The 24,001-nt window shown below is 43.8% G+C and overlaps 8 protein-coding genes across 8 annotated transcripts; 3 read left to right on the plus strand and 5 right to left on the minus strand.

Moving 5' to 3' along the window:
* The first annotated feature begins 1,629 nt into the window (after positions 1 to 1,629).
* On the plus strand, positions 1,630 to 3,634 carry EAE98_003145 (uncharacterized protein). Its single transcript, XM_038950765.1, has 4 exons — positions 1,630 to 1,926; positions 2,025 to 2,100; positions 2,415 to 2,557; positions 2,609 to 3,634. Exons 1-4 carry the CDS (start codon positions 1,885 to 1,887, stop codon positions 3,419 to 3,421), a joined length of 1,074 nt encoding a protein of 357 aa, XP_038813294.1. The 5' UTR covers positions 1,630 to 1,884; the 3' UTR covers positions 3,422 to 3,634.
* Positions 3,635 to 3,794: 160 nt separating this feature from the next.
* Positions 3,795 to 4,948, minus strand: EAE98_003146 (uncharacterized protein; the record flags this gene model as incomplete). Its single annotated transcript, XM_038950766.1, has 2 exons — positions 3,795 to 4,677; positions 4,793 to 4,948. 2 exons carry the CDS (start codon positions 4,946 to 4,948, stop codon positions 4,408 to 4,410), a joined length of 426 nt encoding a protein of 141 aa, XP_038813295.1. The 3' UTR covers positions 3,795 to 4,407.
* Positions 4,949 to 5,463: 515 nt separating this feature from the next.
* EAE98_003147 (uncharacterized protein) lies at positions 5,464 to 9,525 on the plus strand (the record flags this gene model as incomplete). The annotated part of the gene is made up of 1 exon (XM_038950767.1): positions 5,464 to 9,525. The coding sequence occupies one exon, from the start codon at positions 5,464 to 5,466 to the stop codon at positions 9,523 to 9,525; it is 4,062 nt and encodes a 1,353-aa protein (XP_038813296.1).
* Positions 9,526 to 9,677: 152 nt separating this feature from the next.
* On the minus strand, positions 9,678 to 12,874 carry EAE98_003148 (uncharacterized protein). Its single transcript, XM_038950768.1, has 6 exons — positions 12,454 to 12,874; positions 12,365 to 12,397; positions 12,199 to 12,314; positions 11,184 to 12,144; positions 10,979 to 11,131; positions 9,678 to 10,929 (listed from the first exon to the last, which is right to left on the minus strand). The coding sequence occupies exons 1-6, from the start codon at positions 12,677 to 12,679 to the stop codon at positions 9,893 to 9,895; spliced, it is 2,526 nt and encodes an 841-aa protein (XP_038813297.1). The 5' UTR covers positions 12,680 to 12,874; the 3' UTR covers positions 9,678 to 9,892.
* A 790-nt stretch (positions 12,875 to 13,664) lies between these two features.
* Positions 13,665 to 16,157, minus strand: EAE98_003149 (uncharacterized protein; the record flags this gene model as incomplete). Its single annotated transcript, XM_038950769.1, has 1 exon — positions 13,665 to 16,157. The coding sequence occupies one exon, from the start codon at positions 16,155 to 16,157 to the stop codon at positions 13,665 to 13,667; it is 2,493 nt and encodes an 830-aa protein (XP_038813298.1).
* Positions 16,158 to 16,885: 728 nt separating this feature from the next.
* EAE98_003150 (uncharacterized protein) lies at positions 16,886 to 19,894 on the minus strand (the record flags this gene model as incomplete). The annotated part of the gene is made up of 6 exons (XM_038950770.1): positions 16,886 to 18,409; positions 18,498 to 18,635; positions 18,693 to 18,803; positions 18,889 to 19,227; positions 19,290 to 19,406; positions 19,508 to 19,894. 6 exons carry the CDS (start codon positions 19,892 to 19,894, stop codon positions 16,886 to 16,888), a joined length of 2,616 nt encoding a protein of 871 aa, XP_038813299.1.
* An 853-nt stretch (positions 19,895 to 20,747) lies between these two features.
* EAE98_003151 (uncharacterized protein) lies at positions 20,748 to 21,374 on the minus strand (the record flags this gene model as incomplete). The annotated part of the gene is made up of 1 exon (XM_038950771.1): positions 20,748 to 21,374. The coding sequence occupies one exon, from the start codon at positions 21,372 to 21,374 to the stop codon at positions 20,748 to 20,750; it is 627 nt and encodes a 208-aa protein (XP_038813300.1).
* A 1,193-nt stretch (positions 21,375 to 22,567) lies between these two features.
* On the plus strand, positions 22,568 to 23,980 carry EAE98_003152 (uncharacterized protein). Its single transcript, XM_038950772.1, has 3 exons — positions 22,568 to 22,720; positions 22,880 to 23,418; positions 23,477 to 23,980. The coding sequence occupies exons 2-3, from the start codon at positions 23,276 to 23,278 to the stop codon at positions 23,757 to 23,759; spliced, it is 426 nt and encodes a 141-aa protein (XP_038813301.1). The 5' UTR covers positions 22,568 to 22,720; positions 22,880 to 23,275; the 3' UTR covers positions 23,760 to 23,980.
* The last annotated feature ends 21 nt before the right edge of the window (positions 23,981 to 24,001 follow it).

The following is a 24,001-nucleotide window of genomic DNA, read 5'->3' on the forward strand; positions in this document are numbered from 1 at the left end:
ACTCGGGGATGAATGGATTGGGGGATGAAGTTGGTGTTTATATAGGGGATTGGAGGGAGTTGTTCTGGGTGTCTGCATACCTGGTTACAGGTGGTAAGTCAAGATTGGTATTTTCTTTGTTGTGACTGTTGTAGAAGGTTTCAGTTCCGTTTATTCAAGATCCAGTGAGTGACAAAGACATGCCTCTTTGCTGAGGAGATCTGATTGTTCTTGAGGTTTCTCGAACATTAAGTTGATGTTCCGTCAGGTAAGTCAAGTACCTAGTAGCCAGTCAAAGAACTACTTCTAAAAATTACAAGGTCAATTTTCCATCTCTATTGCCAATCTAGATATCGAGGAGTTTGGGAGAGATTAAACTGATCTGCTCAAGAAGCTCGAATTTATTTGCTACCTACCTAGCATATAACATTACCCATCGAGAGCATTCGATATAAGGGTACTCGATAGAATATAGATACTTCTTAATCCCACTGATCATGACCACCAGGAGTCTCCTTGTAAATCCAGACCAAAAGTCCCCAAGGGATGAATTCTGAAAAACTTGTACAATTAGTGAAACATTAGACAATCAAAGCAACATGATTGTTCGAGAAAGACAAAGACGGGAAGATTCGAAGAAAGAACGTCTAGAATGTAGGAAAGGAAAAGAAGAAACAAAGGGAAGATAAATCATTGAAACAAGAATACAAGCGACACGTGACTACAAATCACGATCATGCGTGTTGGGTTTGACCAGACCAAGCACCCAACGATCTGCCAAGGCATAGATAAACTCAAATCCATTTGCCCACACAGCCCCGTTCCTTGGTTTGGATGATGAAAAAGGGGGGGACTGAGGTAATAGTAAGAATCGATAGCTGCCGGCGCTAGACTAGAATCTCTTGAAGAACTACGGAATCGGGACTGGATGCTTACGAAACGGGTATAGATAGCGTTCCCGAAAAGTTCCCGTGTTGATTTATTTGTAAAGTAGGTTGAAGAATGAAGAAAAGAATGACGTGGGTATTGATGTTGAAGTTGAAGTTGAAGTTGACGTTGACGTTGACAATTGATGCTTTTTGAATTTCGCTTTGAATTTGCTATGAATTTGCTTTGAAGTCCAGTCGTGCTTTGATTTTCATGTTCGTGAACCTTATTTGAAGTGATGTTGATCAACGTTTTGACATGTTCCATGCATATGCGAACGAATGCTCAATTGAAACAATGGATGGTGGTGGTGGAGCATTTTGTAAGTTATAGGTTAATATCAATCAAGAACTTGCAGTATAAGGTTACAGTGAAGATCTCTTTAATATATAACCATGATGAAGATCAAGCTATCTGCTAGGTACTTGTCTTGTATGTAGAGAATCCATAGAGAAGTGCATTGGGTAACCGACATCGAATTTACACAGCCAATACCGGTATGTGATATGATATGGATGATATGGATCACATTGGAATTCATTCGTACTTGCATATCAAAATCCTGTTGATGTTTCCGGCTACTTCAAATCAAATCATGTGATTGGTCATCTCATGAACATCACCCTTTTTTCCCCATTGAGTATGTAAGCAACTGACGTCATTTCCTTGTTACAACCTACCACCACCATTCTCAACTATGACCCAGGATTCGTATGATCGTCATGAACTAAAAGTGTATCCGTCCCACTTAACTCTCCAGATCCGCAAGAAAGCAATATCAACAACCATCTATCACTCCCGAAGCTTCCTTCTCGTTTCAATCAATTTATCAATTTGTTAATTTGTTAATCTATCATCAATCAAGACAATCCTTTGTGTCTACTATACACCTAATCCAAAGCTTCAAATCGACAGGAGCCCTTGACCCGCAGCACAACAAAGATACCCTTTGAGTAAATCAATCCGACAGCCTTCACAATGCATCGCACATATTCTATGAGACAATCGCGGGCTCCAACTGTAAGTTCCACCAGACAAATTCGATTGGCGATGGCATATCTTTTCGTAAGATTAATGTGAACTTTTACTGACGAGTCTCCTTTCTTTCTTCTTCACAGGCCTCGCAACTTCAAAACCCCCCTCCACCACCTTCGAGTACAAAATCTGGAAAGTTCTTCGGCAGAAGCGGTCTCGGTCAGTACATTTCTTCTATGACGTTTGCGATATGTTATACATGATGGATGTGGGGTACACGCAAGTTTCTGTACATAGGGAAAGGGACGGACAAGGGAAAGACAGAACATCGAGTTGCTCTGTACAGCCCTTCCAGATATGATTACATGATGAACACACTGTTCTGGATATACCAAAATAGGGCGTGTCTGTGTCGGGTATCATCATATCTGTCGCTGTCGTGAACCTTGATTTAAATTCTCATTGCGACAGCTATGAAAAACGACATTCGCTGTGTCATTCAAGGGATGATTTGCTAACAATCATAAACTCAGGCCATGCTATGCGACTCAAGACACACTCTGCCCTCAACACTAGAGGACCAGAGCTTTCCAAAAAGCTTGGTCAACTCGTGAAGATGGAGAAGAATGTCATGCGCAGTATGGAACTTGTCGGAAGAGAGAGAATGGAGGTAGCAGTAAGTCATTCTGTTTATCATATTCAAATGCGTCAATTTAACACAGCATAGCAACAACTCTCCATTTGGGGTGAGGCTTGCGATGAAGACGTATCAGATGTTACCGACAAGCTCGGTGTATTGCTCTACGAAATTGGTGAACTTGAGGATCAATATGTTGATCGTTATGACCAATATCGTGTTACTATCAAGAGCATCAGAAACATCGAAGCTTCCGTTCAACCAAGCAGAGATCGCAAGCAAAAGATTACTGATCAAATCGCTCAACTCAAATACAAGGAGCCAGAATCTCCGAGAATTGTCGTTCTTGAGCAAGAATTGGTTCGTGCTGAGGCCGAATCTTTGGTCGCTGAAGCTCAACTTTCCAACATCACCCGTGAGAAGCTCAAGGCTGCTTACACCTACCAATTTGATGCTCTCCGTGAACATTGCGAAAAGGTCGCTATCATCGCTGGTTACGGAAAACATCTTTTGGAACTTGTTGATGACACCCCTGTCACACCAGGTGAGACCCGACAAGCATATGATGGATATGAAGCGAGCAAGGCCATCATCCAAGATTGTGAGGACTCCTTAACCAACTGGGTCAACTCCAATGCGGCTGTCTCTTCCAACCTTTCCACTCGCGCTCGTACTTTGTCTCAACGTAGACGAAACAACATTCAACGTAACGCTCAAGGTCATGATCTTACAGGCCAAGATCAACCTTTGAATGATAATGAGAGTGGTCTTTGGATACCAGCTGAAGCTCACAAGGGTGGTGATGAATACGAAGATGAGGAGGAGGAAGAAGAGATTGCTCACTCTCATCAAGGTAGCATCACCAATGGTGAATTAAGAGGTCGTCAAGAAGAGCTCGCATAATGGTCGAACAACTTTTGAATTCAGGAAAAGAATGATGCTGAATGAGAAGATTGTCTAGGTATAATCAGCTTGTGATGGTGTTAAAGGGACGGACTGAATTAGTGGCGGGTATTTCCAAGATTTCTTTAGCTTTGCTTCGAAAGCTGCTATTACTGCTCTGCTCGGAATGGATCGATGATTTTTCCTTTTTTTTCTAATGATGATAATGTTGGAATCAGAACGGGGTGGTAATTGATCATATACGATCTGAGAATACGGGTGTTGAAACCGGCAAAGGAGGGTTTGGTGAACTGGGGAGCTAAAAAGGGTTTGAGGGGATGGGGTGGGAACACGATTATGGGCTTGGAGGCTTTTGTATCTGTAGTTTTTAATGAATTCTTCTATCATTTGAGTTGATATTTTTGTTTTTGAGAAACTCCTAGCTGTCTTGTCTAGATTTGTCTTCTCTGGGTATCTTGATTCATCCACCATGCCCATCTCATGATCTTCAGATGGTCACTAATTCTACCTCCTAACACTCAAGCTTTTCCAGACAGTGATCCGCTGTCCCTGCCATCCATATCACCACACAATTATTCCAATCCTTCAACAAAGATGACCCTCTGTGGTAGATTATTCCCAAACATAACCAATGTCGAGCCAGATTCATCTCATTTGTCTAAACGCCACCACATCTTCTCTCCTCACTTTATGGATATTAAACTTCATATCAGTCAGGTAGTTGAATGCTGGCTATGCTTGACGTTGTATAATCGTAGTCTGCTTTGTATTGATACATCTGCACCCACCTCTACCAAGCTCTAGCGATGCGCTATCACATGTGGGATATGCCATGGTACTGCTGTCTTTAACCAGAAAGTATTCCTGTCTTGACTGGAGTATAGCGGGAGGTGGCTGTCTTTGACCAGAGCGCATCTTGTGTTCATCTGCGAGTAGATGGGAAGATGTTAGGGTTTAGGTTTTTCTTAATAGGGTTTTTAGGGTTTTTAGGATTTGCGACCGCGTGTTTGGCTTTCGAATTCTTCGAGCTCGATGCGGAGGATGTGGGCGCCGGGGACGACGACGAGACCGAGCCAGCGGGGGGTGATGTTTAGGAGGGGTTGGGGTTGAGGTTGGGACTGCGAGGCGGAGGAGGTGGGATCTTGGGGTTGTGTGGATGAGGAGGTTGTGGATGTGGGTGTGGGTGTGGGTGTGGGTGTGGGGGGAGAGGGGGGAATGCGATATTCGTAGGTTTCGGAGAGGATTACGTTGAGGTCCTGGGGTGAGGGGAATGGGTTAGCTTTCTCTTCTGGGGGTTCTTCTTCCTTTATCTTGTATCTTTGAGTATACATTTGTGCGAGGTTGAGAAATCTTAAAGAAAGGCAAACATACAGAATCGGTACACTTGAATTCCCCCCGAAACATGCGATGATCGGTTGTGTGAACGAGTAGCGTTTTGCAGAGCAGATTGTGCAGATAGGCGCGTGCTTCTTCTCGAGCGGGAGATTCGGAAATCTCTGTGGAGGGTGTGGGCGCGAGAGATGTCATGATTGTGGCTTTGGTGGTGGATGTGGAGTGAGGAGTGTGGAGTGAGGAGAGAGGGAGAGGGGTGTTTTGGAGGGGATTTAAGCATGCATAAGGTTACTATCGTAGAGAATGAGTTTGGTGGGTTTGGCGATAAGATAACCTTAAGCTGGAGTAATAGTCACGTGTGAACGTGGACTCTATGCGTCATTACGCGGTTAGCGTTTGGTGAAATGAGGTGGGAAGTGAAGGCAGAAGTCGGATGTGGGATTTAAGATTTGTGAAGTTTATTAGCTGAATTCGTATTGAGAGATGAGAATCTTGGAATTTTGAAACCCTCTTTTTTGACATGGGATGAATATAATACCATTACATAAGGGTGTAGCTGAGGATTCAGAGTTCTTGTTCATTCTACCTGACTTCAATTACTGTTGATTTCTTACCATTACATTAGGGTTGCCGACACGAATTTCTTGATCCGCGAACCACAATTCTGATATCCAGGGTTTCTACGAAGGTAAAGACTCAACACCCTCACCATGGGGGTCACCGGCCTCTGGACCATCGTGCAACCCTGCGCTCGTCCCACTCCCCTCCCAGCTCTCAACCGCAAACGACTCGCCGTCGACGCCTCAATCTGGATCTACCAATTCCTCAAAGCCGTGCGCGACAAAGAAGGAAATGCGCTCCGCAATTCGCATATCGTGGGATTCTTCCGCAGGATATGCAAACTTTTGTTTCATGGCATTAAACCTGTTTTTGTGTTTGATGGTGGCGCGCCCATATTGAAACGACAAACGGTATTGGGCAGGAAGAGAAGAAGAGAGGGGAGGAGGGAAGATGCTGTTAGAACTGCAGGGAGGCTTTTGGGGGTACAGATGAAGAGGAGGGCGGAGGAGGAAGATAGTGAGAGGAAGAGGAGGGAAAGGGAAGGACGAAGCAGACCTGTTGAAGAAGAAGAGGTGGTGCCGGAAGAACAATTAGCATATGTGGATGAGATAGGGATGTCGGAGCAACAAGTCCAAACGACCCGGAAATTTTACAAAAAGGACGCATATCATTTACCTGAATTGACAAATGGCATAGAAGGAATGGGTAGACCGGAAGATCCGAGAATCATGTCGGCAGAGGAATTGGAAGAATATGCGAGACAGTTTCATAATGGAGAAGATGTGAATTTATATGATTTCAGTAAGATCGATTTTAATGGGGAGTTTTTTATGAGTTTACCAGCGGGAGATCGGTATAATATTTTGAATGCGGCGAGGTTGAGGAGTAGATTGAGGATGGGGTTGAGTAAGGAACAATTGGAAGAGATGTTTCCGGATAGGATGGCTTTCTCGAAATTCCAAATTGAGAGGGTTAGGGAGAGGAATGAGTTGACGCAGAGATTGATGAATTTGAATGGAATGAATGCGGAGGAGCAGATGTTTGGGGTTAATGGGACAAGTAGAATTGCAGGGGAGAGGGGAAGGGAATACGTTTTGGTCAAGAATGATGGTGTTGAAGGTGGTTGGGCTTTAGGTGTGGTCTCCTTGGAAAAGGGAGTGGGGGACAGGAATAAACCGATTGATGTTGATGATTATGATCGAAAAAATAACAAGGTGGACTTGGTGTCTGAATCTGAGGAAGATGATTTCGAGGATGTTCCTGTTGAAGGATTAAATCGGTTACCGAAAGCCAAAGATGATGGGAGGAATATGACTTATAGTGATTTTCAAGCCAGAGAAGTTGCTGAAAGAAGGAAAGAGTACTCCAACTCGAGGAGAAAATCGAATTCAAAACCTACACGAATGCCATCTGAGGATCCGGATTCGCTCTTCGTGGATGATGTAGTCGAACAACCGGGACCCAGCTCCTTGAATGCAACTTACGATGATGAGGATGAAGATATTAATTGCGCGATTGCTATGTCATTACAAAAAGATCAAGATGAGGATGTAGGACTTGACGAGGAGGATCATATAAATCGAGCAATTGAACTATCACTCCAAAAAGGCTATGGTCAGGAAGAAGCGGAAGAAGAAGAAGATGATGCATTTGAGGATGTACCAATGCCAGAATATGAGCAAAGAGCAGTAGCAGATGCTAGACCTCTCACTAAGTCTAGTGGGAAAATGATTGCTCATATGGTTAATAATAGAGCTAATGCTGCTGTGCCGAAACGGAAAGAAGAGACTGAGAAGGTGGATAGTGATAGTGATAGTGATATGGATTTTCAATCCGCATTGAGGAAAGCAAGGTCACAAAAGGCACCGGAAAAAGTCCGTCAAGCAGCACCAGTTGTTGTGAACAAAAAGAATCCTTTCGATGGACCATTACCGTTTGAGAGTATTCAATTCAAATCATCTTTATTCGGCAAGAAGAAACCAGAAGAGTTAACTGGAGAGCCACTAGAGGAAGATGAAGAGGAACTGGCTGGTGGCTTCGAGAAAGAAGATGAAGAAGAAAAGGCGAAACCATTACCTCCTTGGTTAATTGGCAATGATGATATTAGATCACAAGTACAACAGCAGCGCAAGAAAGATCAAGAATTGAACGCGAAGGATCGCGAAAGAGCAGAAGAAGACGAGAGGATTTTTCAACGTGATCACGGGGTTATTCATGTAGACTCTGATGATGATAATGATAGTGATGTGGAAGTTTTGGACAAAGCGCCCACGCTTAATATTGCGGAGAATAGTATGGATGATTTGGCGGAAGCTGTTAAAGCTCAATCGCCGCTGTCTGATGTTCCTCGGGATCGACGGCCATCGGCAGAACCTCGTGCGGAAGATCCGGTTGGCTTGATAGAGGAGTCTGATGTACCGGTAGAGTGGTCGGAGAGCGATTATGGGGATGTTGCTCCCAAGTCTAATAAGGCTTCAGAATCCATACCTCCCGTTGAAGAGAGCCTAGATGTGTCTTCTTCGAAATCAAAATCACCGTCTCCTGTTTTCGAAGATGTGGATCTTCCTGATGTTCAAGCAACTGAACCTACACAACTATCAACTTCTGCAAGAAAAAGTCCGACTCCAGTGTTTGAAGATGTTCAAATGGCAGATGCTATATCTACCTTGCCATCTGGACCCACTGCATCCGACAAGCCACCCTTTGACGATGCATATGATCGTCAAGAAGCTGAAGCGATTCCAGATGAATTCGATTTTAGCGATCCGGAAGAAGAAGAACTAATGACCCAACTCGCCATCGAAGCAGAAGAACATGCTCGCTTTGCCAGTACCCTAAACAACAAATCCGAAAAAGAAAACCATGATTCATACGAGCAAGAACTCAAAGCATTGCGAAGTCAACAAAAGAAAGATCGTAGAGATGCAGATGAGGTATCTCATATCACGATCACAGAATGTCAAACTCTACTCCGTCTTTTCGGTATTCCTTACATCACCGCACCAATGGAAGCAGAAGCTCAATGTGCTGAGCTTGTCCGTCTGGGTCTTGTAGATGGCATTGTGACTGATGATTCGGATATTTTTCTTTTTGGCGGGACGAGAGTTTATAAAAACTTATTTAATTCCAATAAGCTCGTGGAGTGTTACCTCTCATCCGATCTGGAAAAAGAACTTTCTCTTTCGAGGGATCAACTCATTTCAATAGCTCATTTACTAGGTTCTGATTACACGGAAGGGATTCCCGGTATCGGACCCGTCACCGCCGTGGAGATACTCTCGGAATTTCCATCCCATGCCGGACTTGAAGAATTCAAAGAATGGTGGTCCCTCGTTCAAAATCCTCTCACAACCCCTCCACTCGCAAGCGAACCAACACTCTTCCGCAAAAAGTTCCGTCGTTCACAAGCGACGAAACTATTTCTACCCCCCGCATTCCCGAGTCAGGCGGTTACAGAAGCATATCTCAAACCGGATGTTGATAGTACGGCCGAGGCTTTCCAATGGGGAGTTCCAGATCTAGGACAACTGAGAGAATTTTTGATGACCACGGTGGGTTGGAGTCAAGAACGGGTGGATGAAATTTTGGTGCCGGTGATTAGGGATATGAATCGACGGGAGACGGAGGGGACGCAGAGTAATATTACGAGATACTTTGAGGGTGGTGTTGGGGTGGGGGGAGTGGGAGGTGGTGGGGGTGAGGTTAGGGAAAAAGGGAGCAAGAGGATGAGAGAGGCGGTGGGGAAATTAAAGGCGAAGAAGAAAGGTGGAGCGGCGAATTCGTTGAAGGATAGAGGTACCTTTGCGGATAATGCGAGGGAGTGGGCGAAGAAGAATGAATTGAGTGTGGAGGCGCAAGCGAAAAGAGATGCGAGTAAAAAGGGGATGGGGAAGGGAAAGGGAAGGAAAAGAGTGGTGGAGGAGGTGGATGGGGATGAGGGGGGTGAAGATGAAGATGAAGATTTGGATGTGGATGCTGAAATAGATAACAATGAAGCAGACGATTATGGTGATGATGATGAGGAGGAGGAGGAGAAGGGAGAGGGTTCAATAGGTTCTAAATCTAAAGCAGTGGGTTTGGAGAGAGGAAAAGGAAAAGGAAAAGGAAAAGGAAAAGGAAAAGGAAAAGGAAAAGGCAGGGGAATGGGAAGAGGAAGAGGCAATGGAAAAGCGACGGGGCAAGGGTTCAAAAGACCGAAGATCACGGAATGAATTTATATATGGATGATATTTGATTAGATAGATGATATAGATATGAATTTTGACAAAATCTTGAAAACGTGAAACTCCGAACCTATATAGAGTTTGATGAAAAAGACGACTATGGGATGGAAGTGCACGCGGAATTCTTGACGATATTGAGATACTTTAATTAGCGTTGTTTGTTACATATCTTCTGTGTCCTCTGTTATTTAAAAGGATTACTAGCAGCATAACAGAAAGCTACCTAGCTACTAGTGTATTTCAACCCAAATTCAATACACGCGTAATCATTCATTCATATTAATAATAACAACCCATCTCCCGTTTCCCTCCCTCGCCTATCATTATCATTACTACCCACTCCCCTCATCCAACCCTACCACTCCATCGTCGACGCACTCGGCGGTAAATCCTCATCCCTCGTTCCCCACACACTTTCATTCCTCCCCAGGGTTAATTCCAAGACGCCGCCCTCCAGCCAAAAATCATGCGTCACCCAATTCTTAGTCCACGTCTCCCCATTCAGCGTCGCGCTCTGAATATATATATTCTCGTAGGCGCTATCGAAATTGATATTTCTAATCGTGGCCACTTTGCCCGATTGTCCATTCCTGACGCTTACTTCTGGGAAATAGGGAGGGGTGATGAGGTAGACGTTTTGGCCCGAGACGGGCCAGAGTCCCATCATGGCAAGCGTGGTGAAGGAGCCCATGGCGCCGGAATCGTCGTTTCCGGCGATCCCGGCGACCGTGGTATTGAATTGCGAGGGGATGTAGAAGTGGGAGAAGTGGGCCGACAGGCCGGGGCGGCCGGCATAGTGGAATTGGAAGACGGGGAGGAAGGCTTGTTCGTCGCCGATGTAGAGGAGGCCGGAGGTGTGGAGATAGGAGAGACGGGAGGTGAAGAGGGAGGGGCCGCCGAGAGTGGTGATTAGGGAGGCCATGTCTTGGGGGACGAAAAAAGTGTACATCCAGGAACTACCTTCGTAGGTTTCATGGCCGTTGGGGTTGAGGTAGCAGGATGTGAAGTTGTAGAGGGGGGAGCAGAGGGTGGGATCTTGGTAGCCGAATGTTCCGTTTAGATAGCGGGGTTGGAGAAATCCAGTGAAGCCGGTGTCGACGATGGAGTCGGGTGCATCGGTGGATCCGTTGACAAAAGATGTTTGGTCGGCTTTGTACATGTTTTTCCAATTCTCAGCGCGTCCGAGATATTTTTCTACGTCGCCGGTTTGACCGAGTCCCTGGGCAATTTCGGCAATGCAGAAATCGTTGTAAGCGTACTCTACTGTTCGGGAGATGGAGCGGGTCATAGGTCCTACTCCATAAGGATCGAAGTCATCGGTGGGGATATAACCGAGATTTTTCCAGCTGGTAAGGCCACCTCGACCTTCTATGGACCAGTCTGCTGGCTCATCTATATCTTGTTAATGATGTGATGATGAAATGTAATTTGGCAAGCATACCTTCAGCGTCAGATACCACTGCTTCATAACCTGTTGCCCAGTCCACGTCTTGAGTGATATTCTTGACATAAGAATCTGCTAAAACAATATCTGCATTCGAACCACCTTGAGTAAATCCTTTACAAAGCGACATTCGACAGTCCGGAAGCTTTCCTAGCACACTATTAGCGAACAGTTTAGTCTCAGGAGACTTTTGAAAACGTACCTTCATGACGATAAACATCAATCAAACTTCTCACCATCTGTGTCTGACTATATGGATCCAAGAAAGTCAACAACGGATGAATACTTCTAAAAGAATCCCAAATACAATAATAAGAATCATAATAAGGTTCATCGCTGTCCCACAATGGATTCTCCCCCGTGTAATCTTGTGGTGAAATCATGGCCCTATAAGTGCCGGACCAAAAAACAGTTTGGAGTTCATCACTAACACCTGTGGCATCAACACTAATAACCGAAAGTTTTTCTCTCCACGCGTCTTCAGCAGCAGTCAACACTTTCTCGAAATCAAAATCTGGTATTTCCTTCTCGGCATTTTGACAAGCTTTTGAGATGCTGATGAACGAAACTCCTACTCGAGCAAGGATTTGGTTGTTTGCAGGTGCTTTGAATTGTGTCCAGGCTCCTGCTGGAAGAGGAGGTGAATTTATACCATCGGGTGTAACACTGAGATTCTTGGGTTCACTTCCGGCACGATTATTTATGAAAACTCCCGTGTCTCGAATTTCTGCACCTTTAAAATCGGCACAAAAATGTAAATCATAGCTTCCAATTCCAAATGAAGGATTGAATGTTCCGGTTCCAGAAAGTCTTCCGGTATCTGGATCGACTTGGACCGAACCATTTGAACGAGACTCCGGCAAATCCGTTAGATCTACTAAGATAAGTGGACTGTAAGGTAGAGGGGCCTGTTGGGTGGAATATGAATCATTAGATGAAGAATTCGAAGGAAAAGTAAATCGATACAATGCGGTATGATTTGTGACAGTTGCTTCTGTATGAATAGAAGTATTTAAGGAAACGGCAAAGTATCCTGGATGAGCCTCAGCAGTCCCATTAATTCTTCTCGATGCTCGATCGGTTTTGGTGAAGAAACAATTATTCAAGACATCTCCAGGACAACCTGTTTGTGGAAATAATGGAAAATTTCCAAGTGATGGTGACTTGCGTTTTGGGTCAGTCAAGAAGTAATTTTTTCATGAAATAGTGTTACTCACACCACCCGTGCCGGAATCATGCATATGAGAGAATCCTGTGATATCGGAATTATCTGAGGCAAAACCTCCTTGCTTTTCATCGGGATTGTTCACATCTGCAACTGCTTTGGCCATACCTTGAAACTAATGAGCTCAAATCATCAAGAGAGGAGTCAATAAAGCTTACCAAAAGGTAAAGTGGCTCCAGGAAACACATGACCTGCCAGTATGTCAGTAACAAATCTCAACACATTTCAGGAAATGAGCAGAACATACCTCCTTTTGCAGTTCCGATGAATGGATCGACGTATTTAAAAACATCAAATTCCTTCTCTATTTGACTTCCAACCCCGATATCTGCCACCATTACCAGGCTCACGAGTAAAGCCTTCCATTGTGATAAAACCCCCATGATTAACGTTTCGATGTGAAGAAACCTCGAAACGAGAGACTCGATTCCGAACAGAAGATAAAATTCCCCAAACTCCTGGGGTATAGACATCCTTCATATCTTTTTCAAACTTGTTTATACAAACCCGAAGTATCCACTTATCTTAATTGTCCACGATAGATACCATACGACGTTACAATGCCCCCTCATCTGTGCATCGCTTCGTGTTCCCTTGGATTGACTTTGTTCTGAATGATCATCATAGTCTACCTGTCATAGGAGTTGCTAAGGTAGAATGCGGGGTAAGGTTAGCGAGCAGGGGAGATGCGGACATGTACGCCATTGCCGGTGTGGAACTTGGCGTGAGGAGGTTTGCGGTGAAGGCATACTTGGATACTTGATGCAGATCATACCTTGGTATGTTTGAATGCTTGGATTTGCTTGCAAGAGTGTTATGATGTGTTGTGGATATTCGGTTGGAGATTGAATCCTTTTGAGTTTGTGAAAATCGGGATAATGACTTCCGAGGGAATGGATAGAGACTGGGATCCGAAGTGTAATTGGAAAATAGTATGTATAAGGGATAGATCATATATTGAGATGCTCAAGGTGATCACATCATATGTTGCTGGATCCTGTCCTGTCTGGAGGAGCTTCCGAGCTTCGATCAAGATACCTACCGATCAAAGCATTGTAGCACGTGTCAGTCATGTGACTGTACAGATTTCCGAGTCCTTATAAAGTTTGTAAAGTTAGAACTCTAATCAACAGTTTTTCTTCTCACAAACCAACGACAAACAACAAAGCGTACTGATCGTTTTTAACTCATGCCAGATCGAAATCGAAATAAGAGATACTTTATCTGAACAGCAGGAGTTGAACTCGTTGACCTTGAGGCAAATTTCTTTGAAAGCAACCAGAAGATGGGAACTCGAGAAACGTGAAGGTAAATTATATTTCATTTCTCGTTGAATATTAAAACTACAAGTGTTGCGTCAATAAAGATACTCTCTAATAAGCCTCAAAACAATCTCAGAGTAGAGCCGTGGCAGCAGTCATCCTACTGCCAATTCCACAGAGTTCCCGTACACAAATTTCAATCTCTTCCAGCCTCTTCGTCATTCCAATTACCTCCATTTACATCAAAGCTCTTTAGAACCTCCTTATTCAGTACTCCTTTTCCCCATATTCCTTTGAATTCCTCACACACGTCCTTCCACCAATAAACAAAAGAGTGCATTTCTCTGATCCATTTGATCTGTTGATCGAGAGAATGTCCCTCAACGATTTCTATGCACTTTCTGTGGGTGCAAGTGTCCAAGTAGTATTGTATGTAGACTACTAAGGCATCGTACATACATTCAGGGGTGTCTTCAAGGATAGCATGGTTGTAGGGAGTAGACCTTGTGAGGGAGATGAGGATATCGATGGCTCTCGTGAATTCAAAGGAACGCATAGGAATGGCCTCTGGGTATGTGACAGCCCATTTCTTAGAGATGTTTTGTTCGATAGAGGCTGTGGATTCAGACGAAGTGACACAGCGACGCCCTCTTATTTTGCCCTCTGCCAATAATTCTTCCGTTGCTTTCTTCAATGCCTCCCCAAATGCGTCCAACTTCAAAATTTGGAATGATCTTCTGACTACGGCTGCAGTAGTAGCAATAAACATTTCGTCCATGGAATTGTCGAACTCGTTCTCAGTTGATTCACAACACTTCTTCTGAAACATACTTGTAAAACTTTGCTTCAATTGCTCTGCAGTAGCAATGAGAAGGTCCTTTATTACACATTCAATCGATGCAACTGAGATATCATTCATTTCAGGCAAATTTCCTGTCCCGCTTGTTTTGTTAGTGTCGACTTTGCTTTTTTCATCACCGCTATCGGTACTGTAGTGGGCAGATCCAGACTCGGATGTATCAGAAGTCTCATCATCAGCGTCCTGTTGGCCATCAGGGCTAATTTCCTCAATATTTTCTTCGTTCATCTTCTCAAAGCTTTGTATGCTGGTGGTAGTGGGTTTTTTGTTGACGATTTCGTTTCCATGAGCGGTTGAGCAAGAGGTACCATGGCAGCCCTTTAATCTTATAAACTCGTCATAGTTTGACTGAATAAAAGCTTGTTGCAACATAGCAGCTTCATCGTCGAAATCTGCAGGCAATGGGAAATCTTCTCCCCATCGAGACTTCATGGCTCCCCAAACGGGCTCTTCACAGACTTTCTTCGAAGAGTTTCCTATTGATTCAGCCCCTCGGACATCATTGTCTCGTATGTCATTTGTTTCAATAGCTTCGGATTCCTTCGCAAAGGGTACAACACCTTGGCAGTCAGTTTCAGAAGAAGCAGGAACCTTGAACGAAGTGAGCGAACTAGACTGTTCTTCTTCAGTTTTCCTCGCATGAGCCTCTTCTGCCTCTCTAATCAACCGGTCCAAGCCTTTCCGACACGCTTCGAAAACTTCTCCTAATGTTTGCAAGTCCTTCGCCAATTGTCCGCTTCGAACAAACTTAAAGATCTTAATTATGAGCCTCATGTCTTCGGTTCCGTTGTTAGACTCTGTTCCTGTCTCTTCGTCCAAAGACGCCAAGGCCTTGAGATACATTTTATCCCGCGTATTTCTGTCATCAATCTTCTGCAATTGTCTTTCCAGTTTTCCGCTCATAAACATACGTTTTACGCTCTCAATGACGAGGGCTAACTCTTTCATCTCCTTCTTATTTCCTGTTTCTTCCTCGCCATACAATAGCTTGAGAATCTTCAAATAAGTTTCCGAACCTCCTCTTTTGTGTGAAATGGCCCATTGCCCTCTCTTTTCTGGGCCTCGGGAAGCGAATTTTATGCCTTTAACCATGTTTTCCTTTCCACCAAACAAGTCTGTTCCAATAGTAGTCGAATGATTATCAATTCCACTGCCTGCTTTCATTTGTCCAATCCTTGGAGATGCTTGATTCACTTCCAAGCCCTCGCAAAGTTTGACAAGGACCGGAAGGTCATCCTTTGTTTCTTCCCCCTCCCTTCTTTCTTCAGTCAAACTAGACGGCAATTTCTCTTCCACCTTCCCAGTGTCCACATCCATACCTCTGTTCTCCGCAGCGGACTCATCTTCACAACAAGTTTCGCCTGCAAGGCTTGTCAATGGAGCGGAAGCAATGACATCTGGCTCCTCTTTTCTCCTTATTGCTAGCTTTAGTCTGTGTCTTTTCTCCAAAACCCGCCTCTCCCTTCTTGATAGAGGATTCTCGGGAGCTATGGATTTGTCCGCGGTTATGTTAAGCTTGGCATCTATCTTTCTTTCTAGTAGATTCCATGTCATTCGTTGTCTTTTTGGTGGAGATGGAGTGTTCCGGGCTTCCTTTTTCTCTTCTGCTGAGAGATATGAAGTGCCTAGGTATCTAAATGATTCCTCGGTGAGTTTGGAAATCGAGGAAGGTGACGGAGACTTTTCAAGGCTGCGCTTGGGAGATCTGCACTTTTTCTCAGGTGTTTGGGGCGACGATGGCGGAGCTATAAGCATTTTGGATAAGCATTTGGTGCTTTTTGAGATATCGCTACTTTCTGAACCAAGGAAATCAATATCCCTATGTGGCATTGTTTCGAAAATACTTCTCTCAATATTTTTGTGAAGTAATTGATGAGGATCGATGAAGAAAATGTTGCCGTGATCTAGCAAAATGGTATGGGCTCGATTTGTGCGTTGTTGTTGCGAGTGATGTTTAATTTGAGTCCTGATAATCACTGTTGAATGGTAAGCAATGATATATCGATCATAGTAACCAAGAATGAGAAGTGTTCTATTTTCTTTTGGGTGAAGTGTTTGTTTGTACAATAGAAGGAAGGGAAAGTCGATATTTGGTGTCTGCTTTTAGTGGTTTTCATCTGGCACTTTCCTTCTCGGGAGTTACAGAGTAGAGATGCAATATTGAGCAACAATAATTGCTAGTCAGGCAACTCATACGATGTACAACTTGCAAGTGCAGCCAGGTATATGAGTCTTGTGTTAGGCAAGTGCGACTGAGGAAAGAAGCTTCATGTTTGACGATTTGCGGGCAGCAATGAGAGTTCTATTTTGTATTTTCTATTGTATATCGTAGGTCTTATTCTAGCCACTTACTGAAAGTCATTGCAGAGCTATTAAGGATACATATTTTATTGAGACAATTAGTGTCTGATCATACCTAGTGAATGACACTGGTGGCTTTGTATGCAGGTTTGCTAGCTCTACAAAGAGATATAGTAGGAAATATCTCGAGTCCAAGCCTTTTTCTAAAGGGTCGAGGTGCGTATCTTTCTTTTTCTGAAACGATTACCACCTCTATCTCATTCCGGCGGGGTATCACCTGGATCCCTCGACCCACGCTTCATTTTCTTGAATGCTCTCATTCTCTGCATTGATTTCCATTCTCCGGGTTCCGGACAGACCACATCTTCCATCACTTCGTCAACCAACTCGTTAACATCTTCCCTCGTCCTCTTTTGAGTGTTCGCTCTTGCAGGCTGTCCCCCACTACGACTACTTGCTGTCTGTGAACTTTCCCCCGTCTCTTCAAACCCCGGGGGCAAAATATCCTGTTTTTCAATCCGCAACTTCGCTTCCGTTATCTTCCCCCAGTCAATATAATCCCGGAATAGCTCCTTCCATCCTTCTGAGACTTGGACAATCTCTGGTTCTAGCCAAACCAGCCTCTCCAAGCCTTGAGTGAGTAACCTCCAACATTTATGTCGAATTGGTATTGTCAACTTCTCAACACCCCCTGCCTTCTCTGCTTCACAATTTGCAACCATCATTGACGCCGCACTCTTCGCAAAAGATCCAATGTATTTATTTGAAGATATTTGAGAACACAACTGTCTCGCCTTGTCGTAATCTTTCAAATTATGCATCGCCGCGGTCGCATCGAGGAGCATATCGAACTCCTTCTGTTCTGTGGGATAATTACTTGCGAATCCCCTTCTACTTGGAATGAAAAATAATGCTTGGCATTGCTCCAGACGGTTATAGGAGCGATTCAATTGCATTGCCAGTTCTCCAGTCCTAGACTTTTTTCCGATTTTTTCAATGACTTCTCGATTAAATCCCCTCGCACCCCTGTTCCAAACCAACAGAGCACGCTTGGAAGTGATATCTTCCAAACCTCCGCGTTGCCTCTCTCTCTCCAAGGTAATTCCCACCATTTTTTCGTGATTTGTTGAAGCCACAACCAACAACTCCACCACATTCTTCACTGCCGTGTTCATCAATTCCATTTCTCCCTCATCACCGCCAAAATTGTTATTCTTATTCTCCACTAATACCTCTATGATTTCCCCCACGGCTTTAACTTGGGATTCCATACTTTCCCAAAATTCTTTCCCAGTTTTCGCAGTTTCAGCCATTTTTGCAGTAAAGTCCAAAACTTGCCTCTCCATCGGCGTAGTCTCCATCTGCGATTGTATGTTCAATATACCCTGCAACATCATCGCATCATCGTTGATATATGGATCATGGACGACAGGATCCAATCTATCCCTGGAAGTATAGAGGAAAGGGCGACCGCTTTCACCAGAATCCGGACGGTAGACGGTTCTGGTACCTTCCTTGATCGCGCGGTATTTCAGAATGCCTCCGCCAAAACCGCGAACCATCAGATCCCAAAAGTCTTGAGTGTGAACGTCTTCTAAATACTGGACGCCGATGGGATAGAAATCGACATGTGTTTTTATAGCAGGCTCTATGAGAGTAGGTTGACTCTTGGAGCCGTGAAGTTTAGTGGTGAAAGAAGGGTACATCATTTCGGCAAATTGACACAGGAGACGACGGGACCGCTGGTTGACGGGTTTCTTGAGGTCAATTCCTCCGAAAATCTATTATTTCAAAGTTTCATGTTAACAACTCGAATCATCATCTGGAGGGGAGAGAAAGTACAAGATATCAAGTGCTAAATTGACTTACTGCCCATTGCCAGCTCCAGCCAAGCTCCGCGCTCTGCTCCGTTCCAAAATATCCTTCTCTGTTATTTGTAAATACACGAACACCTAGACGATGCAGAGACTGATAATAGCCTATCGCATGCATAAGTTCGTGCGCAATCTGAAAACACATTAGTTCATGAGGAGCAGGCAGCCTTTTACTCTAAGACGAACTCACGGTACTTGCACAGCGATATCTGATACCTGCCAACTCGGAGTCTGATAAGTCTTTATACTGGAAGAAGATAGGCTCCAAAGATTCGACGTTGAGAAACATTTGAACTCGCCACTAGTTCAATTAAAATTAGCTAATTCCGTCGATGAGCACATGGGGTACTGTCAAGCAGGTGAACAAAATCCTGGGGACTAAGTACCTTGGCACCGGGTTTCTTCTTGACGAGCATTTCCCAAGTATTGATTGTTGAAACTCCCAACGCATCTCCAAATTTCTTGACCGGGTATGTTGGATCATTGTTGGGTGGATCGTTATCTCTCACGTTCTGATGGCTATAGAAATACGAACACATAAAATCCATTTCATTCATCAATCCGCGAAAGACCCGATCTCTTTCGGCCGCGACTTCGTTTTCGCGTTCAACAGTCCATGGACCTTCTCGAGGACTAAAGGTGTGGTATTCTTTGAGAATCTTTGCGCCTGGTGGGTATCTATCGGGATGGACAGGAGCGCGGGGTCCAAGGAGGAGAGCATCTAGCTGTCAAGCGGTCAATTTAGATTAGCTATAAGCAAGGCATAGGGTGAAAGGATAGATCATACCCATGGTAAACTTTTTGAAGACGTTATAAATTGCGAAGCAAGTGTGACTATTGGTTTGAGGACTTCCCATACTTTATCATTACTCGATTGCCATTTTCCACCATCAGGGTCATGCCTCTATCGCTCGAAAGAATCAGTAACAATGATCATTCATGACACTATTCGAGAAGAATTATATCTAGCGAGCTTTTCGAAGAACGAAAATAAGAAGAACTCACAATCGGGACACTATCTGTCCTCAACCACGCATCACTCGGCTTATCCTCCCACCTATCCCTCTGCAAAATTGGTAGAATCCCTCCAGACAGCGTACTATCCCTCATAGGTCTATCACAAACCGCATCTAAATCCTTCAATTCTCTCGTGGTGAAGAGAAGCAATTCCTGTTTCTGATACCCTCCGATTATATTGTGCCGATCATCCGGTCTTGCATTTTCCCAACTTACTGGGAACAGAGGATCCAACGGCGTTAACCAACTCTTTCCCTGAGCTCTGTCTGGAGATTTAGGTCCGAATTTCCGAGCATATTCGGTATAAGGACGTCTCTGAGCATCTCTCTCGAATTTCAGCTGATGTTCATGGGTGGCTATTGGTGCTGGCTGCATGTTTCGAGATTGATATCTATCTCGGACTTCGAGGAAGTTGAAGATGCACATTTATCGTTTGATTTTAATATAATTTTTCATTTTTGTGGTGTTGCAACAAAGAGTTGAAATTGTAGCATTGGTGAAAGGACTAGCTTTTCAATCTTTTGTTTCCGGATATGTTTTGTCTGTCCTTGGACAGCAATCAAAGGAGGCGTTGCCAAAATATTTCTTTGAACATCGTTTGGATCAATGAATAAAAGCAAAAGCATATTGTAGACGAGTGTTGGACGCTGTCCTTTTTATCACCGATGCATACTGTAAATTGGCTTGAAACCATACAAAAAATCATCGTATCTAGTAATATTTTATTCTCCCAATTCATATTTGATAGTAAGATAGTACTTCAAGCTCAGATGCCTAGGATTTCAATTTCATGTGCGATGTATTGCATCCTTCACGTGTTATTACAAAAATTTATCCCATGGAATATTTGACAGGTAGAATAACGAAAGGAAATTGATAGAGCACTAGAATAGAAATTTGCACAAGGAAGAATTTCGAAATCATCTTGAACTCAGATGGATACATAGGTAACGATGAAATGCTAAAAGAGAGAGCAAAAGCCAGAACTACAAAGCTTAGAGTAGATCATTATAATCACTGACAAGAACTCCTGAAGTACGGGGACATCAAATTGGATTAAACAATTATATTTTCCATTAGTCATTACTGCCCTCGTGATCAATTTATCTCATGTCTTCGTTTCCTCCTCGTTTCCTCCATTATTTGAATTTTAGGTGAACGCCCACACAACCATACAATCATCCCACAATCTCACAACCAATCCACTGGAGTGGAGTCCATTTACCGACTATTCATAACTCTTGGCCTCGGTGAAAACTCTTTTAACATCAACTTTCACGCAAGTTGGGTTTTGTGGATCGGCCTCGCCCACAACCCAAGCCAAAGTGGTGTAGTGGTATCCCCAGTACGTCTCACAGATGTACCACCTGTAATAAGCTTCAGTACCAAAGCTAATTGGTGATACTGTGTCATCTTGATAACCCTGAATATTCAACAAATTGTCCTCGTCAAACGCTACACTCGTTGTGGAAGTCGTGCCAGGAGTGAACAGTGGTACCGCAACGTTGCTAGTGGCGCTATATGAAAGTCCAAAAGGCGAAGAAAGATTGAAATTTGCACCTTGAAGCAGCCATGTCAAAATACCAGTTTCGCCGATAGTAGCATTGAAACTGCTGTCGAAGGAGGATGTGTTGAAATTGAAGGTGGAAAAGGTAGCGTTTGGACTAGAGATTGAAGGACCAAGGCAAAGTCCCTCGATAGCTGCACCCTCATGACAAGGCGAAAGTGTGGCGCCATTCAAGCTGTCGTCTGAGGAGACAAGTGCGAGGTAAAATGGGGCGGATTGATTTGTGTATTGTGCCGTAACTTGAGTAGCTGCAGCCAGGAGGCCAGCGAGGACAAATGAGGTACGCATCCTGAATTTGATGTTTGAATGTGTAAACCGTTTTTTCCTAAGAATGCAATCTAGAATCGATCGAATGAATCAATAGGATCAAGTCCTGGATGTGGGAATTAATTCTGTTGAAGTGAACGGAATGTTAAAGATGGGTGTTAATGAAGATAACTTTTTGATGGGAAGAGCACTTCTTTTATGTAGTCAGGTAGTATGTCTCTTGACAGAGGAAAGATCGATAACTAGGTAGGGAAGGCGTAGAGGTGAGATGATGACGCCAAGGAAGGATCTCGTATTCACCGCACATCCAAAAGATCTACATGATTAGCATGCACACAACGGAGTAATAAGTGGGAAGGAACAATGATGTGAGAGAAATACCTTAATTGCATGATCGAATATGATTGAATATGACAGTGGTACGAGGTATGATCGGATGTCACCAACTTGGAGCTGGTGGAGTTAGACACCAAAATTCCCAAAGCAGGAACGTTTTGGATTACACAGTCTGATAGTGTAAGATTACAACACGGGGGGCAGGGTACAGGCGGACAAGCCTAACCACCCCCCTGTTAATTACCCCGCATACAATACCACCTCGTATTCTTCAGTGACGAGACCTACTATAAGACGAGACTATAAAAACATTATACAATATTGTACGAGTATACTCATCCGTCAATAAACGAATGCTTTCTAAGCTCTCACGAGGTAAAGTAACACCACAATCTATTCTGGTACCAAACAATACGATATCGGGCAAGTAAGAGTGTTACACGATAACATTCATAATCAAGACATGTGAGCAATCAAATCACCATAGGTCCTTCTGTCTGTGCTCTACTTGACAACTGACATGAGGTTAGTTGGTGAACTAACTCTCCAATATACATATACGACATATAACAAAATGGCATCCGCCAATATGCAAATATCTGAACCAAAACGCTAATGCAAATAGACACTTTTGGCTGGTATAATAATAGAAGAATCAAATCACCAGACTTGACCACTTTTCTTCAGTCTAAACATGCCGATATCCGTAAAAAGAAAACGTTCAAAGATACAAAAAAACAACCCCGAGTAACAAAGTAACACATAAACTGAATAATCCACCATAGCACTATTGATTCAAAACCAACAAAGAGTAACTAGAAAGTAATTGTGGAACGAAGTCTGTGATATTCAAGAACTTGTGGCATGATTTCAAAACATCTACAAATTCTCACAGTACATACCAAGATATTATGAAGCAAGTCGACAACGGACGTACAACACACGGATATGTACAGTAAATGCCTACATAGATGGTGGATGAACCCCGCTGGGAAGTAAATTTTCTAGGCCAGTTGAGTCAATACTTGCATGTATGTGATTTGGCACCTTCGACCCTTCGCGAAATCCCACTCTCAACAGCTAGCACCCGCTTGATTTAGTCGCGGCAGTCTTCAGAGGTATCATACCTGAGTGGACTCCCCCGGTTAAATTCCACTTTTGGCCTTTAACCTGATCCATGTATACAGTAGATCAGATTATAAGGTTAAATTGTCGGCTTGGCGACAGAAGATCTAATCTAATCTTTGCCCCACGTCTCTTCCTCTCCCCATTGAATGAGAGGATACATTCCATCCAAGTTACGTAAAGAATCCAATTTCATCCGTCTCAATGGGAGATTACAGGCACGACCCATCTACTGGAAAGTTAAAATCAGTTTCTTGGGTTTCTTGTAAGTTAAAAAGAACCTTATTCCTATGGCACTCGGTTCCGAGATTTAATCTTGAAGGACCTACTGAATGGAGCACAAGAGGCGAGATCTGTGTATTTGTCGTCTGAAGTGATGATATGAAGGGATAGAGTTTCACCTCGTCCTGTGAGCTACTAGGAAATGCTTTAAAAGATATCTTTGTAGTCCAAATGTATAAATGGGGCCGTTTTTCTGCAGAATACTTCTTCTCATGCACTCAGCGTTGCCACTGCATCGGCTGCTGCTATCCAAGAACCTGCCAGTACTCTTTTCACCATTAACGACTTTAAAAGCTGCATGTATCAGCAACACATCTTGCTCGTAGGCATCCTTGCCTCATTCATCAACCCTCGATCCATCCACTAACTGAGCCCCTCAGTTACTCATTCAAGTATGCGATAAGCACAAGAACCGTCAGCGGCTCCACACGCTATTCAACCATTCTCTCAATCAACGGCGGCAAGCTCCCTGACATCGCCACAAACGGCGCTGGATGCGGTGGTATAACTGATCGGTATACGCGCACTTCTGGGAGTCTTCATATTTACAACTCCCGTGAGATTGTGTATACCAGTAGAGCCGGAAGCTACGTAGTTTCTACGAGCGAGCTGGGTACCAGTGTTGGGCACTATACTGATCCTACTGCTTGCGCTCTGGCCTAGTCTTAATAGATTGTGCAGTGTACTTCACAACATGCGGCCGGAAAGGCAGCGGCGTTCCATCAAGATATATGTGGATGTAATTTAAAGGGGTTTCTTTAAGCCAGAGGTCCAGAACCTACCGCGATTTCTTTTTGGTTTAGGTCAGAAAACTGAGGATCTCAAAGTTGATACGGATCCTCTATCAGGGAATTCTATTGCAATTGGTACATTACCCCTCACAGATAGAACTTAGGGATCGAAAA

The sequence above is a fragment of the Botrytis deweyae genome (assembly GCF_014898535.1).
Source record: "Botrytis deweyae strain B1 chromosome Unknown BDEW_005, whole genome shotgun sequence".
Taxonomy (NCBI): Eukaryota; Fungi; Ascomycota; class Leotiomycetes; order Helotiales; family Sclerotiniaceae; genus Botrytis; species Botrytis deweyae.